The sequence below is a fragment of the Pan paniscus genome, chromosome 11, assembly GCF_029289425.2.
Source record: "Pan paniscus chromosome 11, NHGRI_mPanPan1-v2.0_pri, whole genome shotgun sequence".
NCBI lineage: Eukaryota > Metazoa > Chordata > Mammalia > Primates > Hominidae > Pan > Pan paniscus.
The window spans coordinates 30,141,049-30,153,417 of NC_073260.2; the positions used below are offsets into that span (position 1 = coordinate 30,141,049).

Here is a 12,369-nt window from a genome sequence, read left to right on the forward strand (position 1 = left end):
CAGCCTCAACCTCCCAGGCTCAAGTGATCCTCCCACCTCAGCCTCCCTAGTAGCTGGGACCACAGGTGTGTGCCACCACGCCTGGCTAATTTTTTGTATTTTTTAAAATAGAGACAGCGTTTTGCCCTGTTACCCAGGCTCCTGCTAGGCTGCTATGGTTAGTTTTTCTTATAGGAATCAAGAGTTCTGGCCATGTTTATACTGTGTCTCTTGTGAGATGAGTATACAAGATGGTATCCTGACATTCAGAAGTGAAGTTCAGTGGTGGCCAAACACCTGTCAGGAAGCAGGAACATTCTGGAATGTACTAGAACCTTCAGCACGCCCGATCTCCTTGATTTCTGGCAAACAGTCATTCTAGTGTTGCTCCTCAGAGTCCTCTATGAATGCTGCTTCTAGCTGTCATCAAAGCGGTTGGTTTTTAACCCAGGTTGTGTGAATCAGAAACACCTGGGAAGCTTTTGAACAGCTCAGATTCCTGGGGGCCACTCTTGTGTGTAGGATTCTGTTTCCATAGGTAGGGAGCAGAGCACAGGCAGTTTTGGTTTTTACAAAGCCTTGTGAGTGGTTCTGATGCCTACATCCTCCTGGTAAAAAACAAACAAAAGATACCCCTCTTATTTAAGCCAAGACATTTATTTTTTTACTTGAGTAAACCCCATGCGTGTTATTTGCTGGCTTCTTTCTCATTTTTTGTTACCCCTCTAACCATTTGCAGTCCAGTGCCAGGATTTTTCTTGTTTCGTGTGTGTGTGTGTGTGTGTGTGTGTGTGTGTGTGTGTGTGTGCCTGTGCCTGTTTTGTGTTTTAAAAGAGTCTGCAGTTACACTGCATCAGGGGAAAAGAACCCCCAGTGGTTTTTTGACTAGAATCAGCTGCAAACTTTTTGTTACAATCTACCGCAGCAGATCTGGAATCCGCTGGTGGAGCTGGCTGAGAGCCAGACCCCACGGCCCCACCCTGCCTGGGTTATTGGACATGTTGCATGCCCATGTGCCACGTTCGGCTCTCTTCTCCAGCACGGAGGGGGTTGTGGAGGCCGTCATTGGACCATGACGTGTATCATGTTCCATCCTACAAGTATCTTGCGAGTTCCCCACATGCACTCACCTTCCTAGCGTGGTTCTGGGATGCCTTCCTGGAGACCCAAGAGGAGATGCTTCCACCAAACTTCTCATTTGATTTGGACTCCTTTTTTACAATGCAAAACTCCATGCTGTGTGTGGGGTGGGGTTTGCAGTGGGAAGCTGGGGATTGGGAGCAGCTGGGAAAGAGTTACCCTCTGTTGACTTTTGTATATGTTTGTCAGGTACCTGTTTGTTTTACAACTCAGGCATGACATTCTTTCTGGAAAGTAAGTATGTTTTTGTTCTAACTCTTAACCCAGGATAGATCATAGTGTATTTCAAAATAATTCACTGTTTTAACTCTTTTACCCTTGTTCCCTTTTCAAAATTCAAAAAAAGTGCACCAGGCATTGTAAAGTGAGTCTAATACTTGTATCACTGTCATTATCATCCTATTTTAAATGATTACTATATGGCTTGAAGCATTTCCAAGACCATTTAATATCTTACGTGATGTGTATTTGGGAATAACTCTCTCCCTGATCACATCACTGTCCCATTCATAATGGCTTTTGTCGTATTTGCAAGCAAGATACGTTATTAGTATGTATACACTTACAAGTATTTGGACAGTCAAAAAGTGTCATTCATCACCATCTGCATATATGTAATGGAAAGAGGTTATGTTCTGATTCCAGTAGAAAGTTTTAGACATCTCATCTCACTTCCTTTTCTCCTCTTAAAAATGGCTTTGAAATACTAGGCCTCTGGCAGCACACAGTGATCATTGAGTATAAGAAGCATTGGCACTGAAGTGGTTGATTTCGCATGCAGTCTTAATTTACCGTAAAGATAAGAGGTTTCAACAGGCATAGCTCTTATAACTGTGTCATTTTTCAGCATCTGTATTGAATATTTTCTATTACATGAAAAACTAAGGCTATATTGAGTCTAAAAAGTAACCCCTGCTATTGACAAGAATACGTTCTGATTTTGAATATAATCTGAAGGAAATTAAATATGTAATTTCCGAATTTGCAAACTCTCCATAGAATATGTGCTATAAAAACCTCAGTGAAATGTAATCCATAGACCAATAGAACAAGTAGATTGTACAGTGTATACATTTGCCTTATTCAGCCGTGCAATACAGACCTTTGGTTGGTGTGTGTATTATGAGTGTGTGTACTTTTTTTTAATCCTCTCTCCCTCTCTCTCTCTCTCTACCTCTCTCTCTCCATACCGTGCTCCTCATACTAAAGGCTGTGTAACTCTAGAAATTGTCCTCGGTTTGGAAAAATATTAATGGCAACACCTTGCATTTGTACAGTACTTTGTAGTTTACATGCAGTTTAGCCTGCTTTGTATTTCAAAGCAGAATGGTGTTCAAGTCCCAACATTGCTCCCTTCCAGCTGGATGACCTGGGGCAAGAGCCCTTAACACTGAGTTCCTCATCTATATAATGGGAGATGGGTCGGGGGGGCTCACTGGCAACACCCATCCTAAAGGTTTACAAACTTGATGCATTGACCAAATTGGATAATATAAATGAAAAGGCTTTGAAAACTATGAAGTGCTATACCAATGTATGTCATTATTATTTTTCTAACCAAATTTGAAATATTACGTATGAATGAGATCACTGAATTTGCAGTAGTACTCTTCTATGGCTGTGCCTTAGATAGACTTAGAATGCTGAGTGTATCCAGCCATGCTGGCAGTGTTCGATATGGTGTCTGTGTGTTTATTTTTAACGCTATGACCTTGTTTCAAGAAAGATTTGAAGGCAGCTTTAAAAAAGATGCATGTACTATATCAAGATAAAATAAATTTAAAATATGTTTAAAAATAATAAGGCAAAGGGAATACTTTTCATTCTGTTTTCCAAACTTTTCCATTCTTGCCAAATTCAGTAAAATTGTACACGATTGATAGAAACTATACCTACATTGGGTTATTTTGCCCTATGATGAGAATTGACTTTGGGAAATTTGTAGTGCAAGTCAGCTTGTTGCATTCTTTAATGTAGACAGCAAAAATATGACTAAGAATACAAGTCATTATCTAAATATCGCTACCTTTTGAAAAATGATTTTAATGACATTTTGTATGGTTGTACTTAAGTTCCTATTTCGAATTAATTTCATTTTATTTTTTTCAAGATTGAAATGCCCTTATGAAACAGCTGTGGAATTAGCTGCTCTCTGTCTACAAGGTACATTAATCTTTAGTAGTAATTAGCATTTTAATGTTATTGCTTTTTATTTCAACAAATGAGTGTCCACAGTATACCAGGCCCAGTGCATAGCTTTGGGGATATAAATGAATATGACACGGTCTCTGTCCCCAAGTGGCGTGCAGTCCAGTGAGGAAGGCAAGGAGTAGCAAGGACTGCAGTGCAGTTCCTTCAGGAACAGAGACGTGCAGGAGGTTTGGACAAGGAAGGCCCATTGTGGGGATGAGAAGACCATGAGTCAAGGAACCAAGGCACAAAAGTGCAGAGAGGTTAGCAGCAGTTGAGTGATGCTGCAGAGTGAAGTTCAAGCATTTGGACAGGTGGATGACCTCGGGCCCCATTTAAAGAGAAAGAATTTCATGCAGTCAGCAGTGACACCTTTGAAAGCTCTTGAGAGGGAGCAGGCCTGGCCGGATATGCACTTTAGAAAGGCCACGTTGGCTATATGGGGAGAAGGGATCAGAGCAGGACCAAGACTGGGACTGGGAGTCCAGCGAGGAGGTGCTGCTGTAATAGAAGGGAAAGGAAACTAACTAGGGCAGGGGTTTGCACACACACACACACACACACACCCACACACACACCAAGAAATAGCATTGGCAGTACAAGGAGAAGGACTTGGTGATTAGACTTAGGTGTTGAGGGAGGAGTTTGAGATGATTCTCAGGCTGTTTCTGGGGATGGATAGAGGTTAGAAGAGGTGGACTCTGGTGGAGGAAATGGTCTGTGTTGGGTCCCTTGGCTAAGAGGTTCTAGAAGCTCCAGCAGGTTCTTGAGTACCTGAATCTGGCTCACTCAGAGAGGTCAGGCTGGAAGCATTAATGTCAGGACTGGTGGGGTGCAAAGGGTATTTTTGCATGTGAATGGGAACTGGATGGTAAGAGGTCTGCCTGCATGATTGTCAGCATTGGCCGTTTATCTGTGTGATGCCCTGGTGGTGTGTAGTTTCGGATGCAGAAGAAACACTTGCTAAAGTCTCTAGCACTAATTAAGAGAATACTAATGTGTAACTGCATATCCGGGATTTCATTAGTACATCAGATAGACATATGTTGTGCACTCGTTTGCCAGCATGTTCATCAGCTTCTACTGGATTATGGATTATGACATATTCATTCATAATTAGTGATTACTTATGAATACCATAATGAGAATTGACTTCTCACTTTTGTATTTGGCCAGTTTTTAAAAGTGGAACTGAGAGGTTTTTTCAAATTATAAAATTAGTACACACTTACTACAGAATATCAGGACAACAACCCACCAATAAGACAAGCATAAGGAAGGAAGGAACCCACTGTCCTACCACCCACAGGCAACCAGAATTTCTAGCTATGAGTTTTGAGTGGACTTTTGAAAATGTTATTTTGATCAGTCATCTGCAAATTTTTGTATAATTTTTTTTACTTGGTATTTTTAGTATGTGTATTTTGTCATGTGTACACTCATAGAGATGGTTTTTAATGACCGTAGGATGCTCCCATTACCTGAAACTTCTATTCTTCAGTCACCTTTTAATTCCTGTTGTCTTGAACTCCTGGCCTCAAGCGATCCTCCCACCTCAGCCTCCCAAAGCACTGGGATTACAGGCATGAGCAACCGCACCCAGACTCTTAATTCTTATTATCTAATGGGGACTTGGCATATAGTAGATGCTTGGTAAGTGCAGAGTGAGTTGAATTATTGAAATTGGAGAGACCCCCCTCACCCCACCCCCGCCAAGAACTTTAAAGGCAGAACCTTTAAACTGGTGGTAGAGTTGATGGTAATATCATCTGTAGCCATCTGTGCCAAATACAGTGCTCAGTGCTTCCTGTGTATTTTTCTGATATGACAGTCTTTATGGCAAGTGCTATAATGACAGGCATGGCTTGGAGAACATGGCAGTGGCCTCTTCACTCCGGCCACTCACCCACTTAGCAAGTGGCTTTCCTCTGCCCTAGAGTTCCTGAGCTGCCAGAGGTCATACCATCAGGCTTGACAGCCCAGCAGTAGATGTCAGGGTGTCACTAATGAGACAAAAGAGACGCAAGGCCGTTAATCCACTGGAAAGGTTTCCTCCTAAAGCCATTGGCACAATATTGCAAGCTTGTACGTTGTCCTGAAAGATCAGAGGATGAGGTGCACCTATTACCATCCCACCCCATTGTAATGAAGCCCTCACCACACTTAACAGAGTAGTGTAGAACCAAAACCTTGCCCCAGAGCCGAGACAGACACAAATAAGGTCAGTTCTCTGTGACCGTTCTTGGAGAAATTATCCTTTGAGCTGAAATCATAATGTCAGTGTGATTTTAAGACACAATTGTTGGCCGGGCGCGATGGCTCACCCCTGTAATCCCAGCACTTCGGGAGGCCGAGGCGGGTGGATTACCTGAGGTCCAGAGTTCAAGACCAGCCTGGCCAACATAGTAAAACTCCATCTCTACCAAAAATACAAAAATTAGCCAGGCATGGTGGTGGACATCTGTAATCCCAACTACTCAGGAGGCTGAAGCAGGAGAATTGCTTGAACCCGGGAGGCGGAGGTTGCAGTGAGCCAAGATTGCACTACTGCACTCCAGCCTGGGTGACAGAGCGAGACTCTGTCTCAGAAAAAAAAAAAAAAAAAAAAAAAGATACAATTGATTGTTATGTCAGATAGAAATAAAAAGACTTGGCTGGGCATGGTAGCTCATGCCTGTAATCTCAGCACTTTGGGAGGCTGAGGTGGGCGGATCGCTTGGGCCCAGGAGTTTGAGACCAGCTTGGGCAACATGGCAAAACCCTGTCTCTACAAAAAATACAAAAATTAGCCAGGTATGGTGGCGCATACCTATAATCCCAGCTACAGACTGAGCTGGGAGGATCACCTGAGCCAGGGGAGGTTGAGGTTTGAGGTTGCAGAGAGCTGTGATCACGCCACTGCACTCCAGCCTAGGCAACTAAGACCCTTTCTCAAAAGAAAAGAAAAGAAAAACACTGAAGATTTAGTCACAAGGCGAGGCTCTTGTTACATTGTCCCTCCGTGCCCCCTCTCCCCAACCCCATTCCATGAGTAAATGCTACAGTCTGCTTTCCACCTCACCCACAGCTGAGCTAGCTTGTCTGGGACTCTAAGGATCACTAGAGCATCTCTGTAGGTTTGAATAAAATGAAGGGTTGTGTTTCCTCCTGTGCTTGAGCCTTGAAGACATGTCTTGCTGTGGTTGTCCTCGATGCCTCCTGAGTTGTGATACAGTGGCCCTGCAGGGAGGCTGTGCTCTTTTGGGAACTAAATTTGTGGTGGATTTAAAAATTAAACCAGGTAAAAGGAAAAGAAGGGAGAACTAATAGGCCACTCATCTGTTGCATGCCTGTGCTCCTTTTTCATTCTTGTAACAATTCCCATTTTACAAATCAGGCACCGGAGACCCAGAGATGTTAAGTGACTTGCCTGCAGTCACATAGATAGATTATGATAGGGTTGGGATCCAAGTCCTCTTGTGTCTGAGCTGTTTCCACCACCCTCCACGGCCTCCTAGAGCTGAGGCCTGGCTGCAGAGATTGCAAATTGAGTGAAGTGTTAGTTGATGGGATCTGATGTGTGCAGCAGAGGTTCTTAAAGTGTTTTCCAGGGTAGCCACATTAGCATCACATGGGGACTTGTTAGAAAAGCCAGTTCTTAGGCCGGGTTCCAGACCGAGGGATTCAAAAACTCTGGGGGCGGGGCCCAGTGATGTGCATTTTAACCAGCTCACCAGGTGATTCTGATGCGCACCCAAATTCGAAAGCCACTATTATAGATCAGTGATTTTTCCAACAAATGGGCAGGCCTGTGACCTGGGCATCTTGTTAAAAGGCAGGTTTTGCTTGAATAGGTCTGGGGTGGGGTTTCAGGTTCTGCGTTTTGGGCAAGCTCCCAGGGGATGGCAGTACTATTGGTGTGTGGTCCACACTTGGTGTAGCCTAGTGTTAGAGGGAACTCTAGAGGATTCCTTTTCATTCTGGGGTCTGCTTCCTGAGCTGCAGGGGGTGGGGGAGAGTGGATTTTCTCATCATCCCTGGAGGAGGGGGCCACCTGTATCCTCAGGCCCTCCATCCTTTGGGGGACTTGGCAAGGGCAGCACAAATTGCAGCACAAATTGGGCTTCTTGCTCGGATCACTCGTGTGGCTGCTCCTCCCTCCTTTCTGCACAGCTGTCTCCCTCCCAGGTTCTGCCTGACTTCCCGCAGTTGCTCCTGCAGCCCTCGCACCCCTCCTCCCTGCCTCCCTCTCGCTCTGCCTCTCCCTCCCCTTCCTACTTTCCCCCTGGATGCTGCATGTGCCGAATTCTTGATCTATCCTCTCCAGCACTGCAGACCCTGAAGTGCTGCTCTGACCTACTCTTAACGAGAGGCTTGTTAAATGGATGTTTCTGGGCAGATCCTCATTCCCTGCAATTGCCTTTTATTGCAAATTCAGGGTTCTACCCCTTCGTGGGGAAAATGTAACTGGCGCTTCCCTGGGTGGGAACAACGGTGGAGAGAAAGACAGTAATAACTAGGATGATGCTGTATCACCCAACAGGGAGGACATTAGAATGCTTCTAGGATTTTGAGTGTACATATGACTACCCAAGTGAGAGTCTTCCCGAAAGGAGAGAGTTATACATTGGGGCGGGGGGCTGTGCTTTATAATGATGCAAAATGCCTTTGGACCTGGTTGCAGCAATAACTGAAATCATTCAATGTCTCCTATTTTCCTCCCTTTTATGAAACTTACAGCGGAGCTTGGGGAGTGCGAGCTTCCAGAACACACACCAGAGCTTGTGTCTGAGTTTCGGTTCATTCCAAATCAGACAGAAGCAATGGAATTTGATATCTTCCATAGATGGAAAGAGTGCAGGTACCTTGATGCAACCGTCTAGCATTCTGATATATCTATTTTGTCATAAATAAGTGTTGATCACACTCCTTTATCTACCAGTAGAATTGTTCTGTTGATGGCCATAAAACTGCAGCGCCAACTCTTCTCTCCTTGTGTCAGTCCTGTTTTTCCAAAGGCCCACATCTTGTCCTTTTTATTTTTGAGAGAGTCTCGCTCTGTTGCCCAGGCCACAGTGCAGTGGCACTATGTTGGCTCACTGAATCCTCGACCTCCCAATGCTCAAGCAATCCTCCTGCCTCAGCCTCCCGAGCAGCTGGGATTATAGGCGTATACCACCATGCCTGGCTCATTTTTCTATTTTTTGCAGAGATGAGGTTTCACCACGTTGCCTAGGCTGGTCTCAAACTCCTGAGCTCAAGTGATTGTCCCACCGCAGCCTCCCAAAGTGTTGGGATTACAGGCAGGAGCCACCACGCCTGGCCGTCTGTCTCTTAAGAGATGTGCAGCAAGAACCCAACCACACTCCTTTTCTCTCTCTGCAAACAGAGCCTGGTTCTGATTTGTTTATTGCAGATGGGGGAGCCACCACTGTCTTAGTGACACCCCAGGGCATCCCAGGCACTCTCACATACCTGCATCTCTGGGACCTCAGGGCCTGAACCTTCTGAAACAAGCACTAAATTTAGAAATATACCCTGTAGTATAGGAACATACATATTTGAGACCGTGTGCTGTACAGTGTTACATTTCAGGAAATGTGATCATCATACCTAAATCCAGCAGTGTCATTTATCCCCTTTGTTTTTTCCCTCCATTCCCCCTGCAGGCACCATTTTCATGCCTGGACTACCAACGCCACCCCTCACTCACGGGTTTCCTAGATGTTAACCTTTCCTCCCTCCCATCCCATCTTCCCCAAACACTGCCTCCTCCAGGTCACCCTTGGACTCTGGAGCTTAGCATGACTTTCTCTTATCCCTCAGTCATTCTGAAAAGCTCCTGTGACTATTTTAGTGGAAGGTGGCATTAGTCCATTCTCATTGTGTAACACTGAAGCAACGTAAATGTCTGCGGGTATGGCACACCCCACCCACACACTTACACATCTACTCTCCTCCCTGCAGGAAGCCATCATTGGCAGCCTGTAGTCTTTTCCTTTTGCATTTACATATACAACTTGTTTTGTTGTTTCCTTAAGTGATCATATTGTAAGCACTGTTTTGTGATGTTGTTGTTGTTGTTGTTGAGATGGAGTTTCAGTCTTGTTGCCCAGGCTGGAGTGCAATGGCACGATCTTGGATCTTGGCTCACTGCAACCTCCGCCTCCCAGGTTTAAGTGATTCTCCTTCCTCAGCCTCCCAAGTAGCTGGGATTACAGACATGTGCCACCACGCCCAGCTAATTCTGTATTTTTAGCAGAGATGGGGTTTCACCATGTTAGTCAGGCTGGTCTCGAACTCCTGACCTCAAGTGATCCACCCACCTTGGCCTCCCAAAGTGCTGGGATAACAGGCGTGAGTCACCGCGCCCAGCCTGTTCTGTGGTCTTTCTAGTCAATTAACAGTAAGGTCTTGGGAATCTTTTTGTATTACTATAATTTGGCATCCCTCATTGCTTTAATTGCTGCATAACGTTCCATAGTAAGGCCGTGCCCTTCAGAATCCTGTGGGCTTACGAGTCGCAGTTTACATGTATTTCCATTGGTTTTTCTAAGGGGAAAGAGCCCTGCCCAGGCGGAACTCTCCTATCTGAATAAAGCGAAGTGGCTGGAAATGTATGGGGTAGACATGCACGTTGTCAGGGTAAGAACTGTGTGTGTTTAAGTAATTTGGTTTTGCTGTTACTGAAAAATGTATGAACATTATGCAAACAAAATAACTTGTGGTGAGGAAACTGTTTTTGCATTTTGCATTCTGCTGTGTGACGACCTGTTAGAACCCTCTACCGATTGTCACTTCGTTTGTTTGTAGGGAAGAGATGGCTGTGAATATTCTCTTGGACTGACCCCGACAGGCATATTAATCTTTGAAGGAGCTAACAAAATAGGCTTATTCTTTTGGTAATTTAGTTTTGTCTAATATTAAAAATGTCTTTTCCTATTTTGTGGTGGAATTCTATGTGATGGATGATTATTGAGGGGTATCTGCAACACCCAGATTCATCCTCAGAGCACACGGTGCTGCTGTTGTGGGTCTGTGGCAGTTGCGCTGAAACTTCTGGATAATCACACTTGAATGAATGTTTTTGTTTTTTTTTTTAGTCTAAGCTTTAAAAGTAGAAAGGAAACTGCTAGTTGATGTGTAGATAGTTTTACTGCAGATTGTGCTTTTAAAATGCTTTCTGTCTGACTAGGCCTAAAATTACCAAAATGGATTTTAAAAAGAGCAAATTGACACTCGTGGTGGTCGAGGATGATGATCAGGTAGGCCTGGCTCCCATTTCTTCCCCCTTGCTGTGAAAATCCTGTGTTGGGGTTGCAAACGCCCACTCGAGGCCCTTGTGCTTCCTCTTTAAGGGACGTGAGCAAGAGCACACGTTTGTGTTCCGGTTAGACAGTGCCAGGACCTGCAAACACCTTTGGAAGTGTGCAGTCGAGCACCACGCATTCTTCCGACTGCGGACGCCAGGAAACAGCAAATCCAATAGATCTGACTTTATCAGGCTGGGCTCTCGCTTCAGATTCAGGTAGGGAGCCATTTCTGCAACACGGATCGCGTCTTCTGAAGGAGGGCAACTGTGATTTCTTTCTTGTATGCGAATAGAGTAGTGGATTTGAGTCCAGAAACTTAGGTTGTGTGTCCCATCCCCACTTTTCTTAAGGTGAGTAACTGAAGCTCTTTTGACCCCCACCTGGTCATTGATAAAATGGAACTAATAACAAAATTGTTAATAACTGACATTTAGTCGAGCTGTGCTGTTCAATACAGTAGCCACTAGCCACACGTGGCGATTTAAGTTAATGAATATGAAATAAATTTTACAATGTAATTCTTCAGTATCGCTAGTGGTATTTCAAGCGGCCAAGAAGCCACATGTGGCTAGTGGCTACCATATTAGACAATATAGACACAGGACACAGGATCATTTTGGAAAGTTCTGTTGGCCAGCACTGTGCCAGAACTGTTCACACACCCTTAATAAGGTAGGTTGATTATCCCCATTTTACAGATAAGGAAACCAGGGCCAGAGGCATTACGCTTAAAGTCACACACAGCCAGTAAGTGGTAGAGCGGAGATTCAACCCTGTGAACTCTGGCTGTTAAATTTCTAACTGCTACTGTATTGCCTTTTGCATGCCAACGTCCAGAAATTTGGGGTAATTAAGAATGAGAGCAGATATCAATGTGTAACCCAAGGTAGGATGAGTAGATATTTGAATCTGAAAAGAGCCTGAAAACATCAAGAGCTTATTCTGATATATTTTTGCCTATCATCCTAAGACCATTTTTCTCAAAGTGTGTGAAAACTTTCTTGGTGTTTGTTAAAAATGAGGACAACAACCTCATCTGAGACCTTTGCAGTCAGAATCTGTGGGTATGCATGTGTGTGTATGTGTAAGGCCTGGCAGTACGCATTTAAAATGTGCTCCCAGGGTTTTTGAGGCCTATTTACATTTGAGAATCTCAGTTACGATATCTAAAACTTCACATGGTTTCATAACCTCTACCCACACATGGCACATCCCTGAACTCTATTTAAATGCCAAAAGATTTGCTCATTTCAAATGTTTCTACTGTGTGAGGAAATAGCTATGAACTTCTGTTTAAAGAATTATTTTGTTTTAAATGCTCCAAGGGGTCGGGGGCGGGGTGGGGGGAAGACCAAGCTCTTTTTGAGAAACAATCAAATCCCAGGGTCCTGTGGAGGATGCAGAGGTTACCGGAGACACTCCACAGAATGCTGGTGTCTACTCGGAGTGGAGTGAGGCAGGAAGGACAGTCAGGGCAGTTGCCAAGGCAGGCTTTTCTCTCCTGGGAGGAAACTGCCCCAGGCTTAGACCCAGACCATGTTCCTTTCTGCTCCTCTGGAAGTGTAAGAAGGAAGGGAGTTTGGAGGAGAAGAGGTTGCCCTTAGAGGCACACAGAGCAGGTGACAAATGGTGACTAAGAGCAACTGGAATGAAGCAGTTGAGGAGTACATCAGACGAAACCAGCAACCTCCTGGAATCTGCAGCCGGGTGTCACATTGGTTGAAACCCAAAAAGCCTTAGTGAAATCAGTAATGTTTGCCTTGGCATA

General features: G+C 44.5%; 1 protein-coding gene across 5 annotated transcripts in view; it reads left to right on the forward strand.

Annotated features, from left to right (window-relative positions):
- Window positions 1-12,369, forward strand: part of EPB41L4B (erythrocyte membrane protein band 4.1 like 4B) — a 148,926-nt gene that overhangs the window by 54,159 nt on the left and 82,398 nt on the right. For all 5 annotated transcript variants that reach the window (XM_055117752.3, XM_055117751.3, XM_055117753.3 and 2 more), the window contains exons 5-11: window positions 1,309-1,353; window positions 3,230-3,282; window positions 8,029-8,149; window positions 9,846-9,933; window positions 10,102-10,190; window positions 10,484-10,553; window positions 10,647-10,816. In XM_055117752.3, coding sequence (XP_054973727.1) covers window positions 1,309-1,353; window positions 3,230-3,282; window positions 8,029-8,149; window positions 9,846-9,933; window positions 10,102-10,190; window positions 10,484-10,553; window positions 10,647-10,816 — 636 coding nt within the window. The remainder of the gene's footprint in view (window positions 1-1,308; window positions 1,354-3,229; window positions 3,283-8,028; window positions 8,150-9,845; window positions 9,934-10,101; window positions 10,191-10,483; window positions 10,554-10,646; window positions 10,817-12,369) is intronic.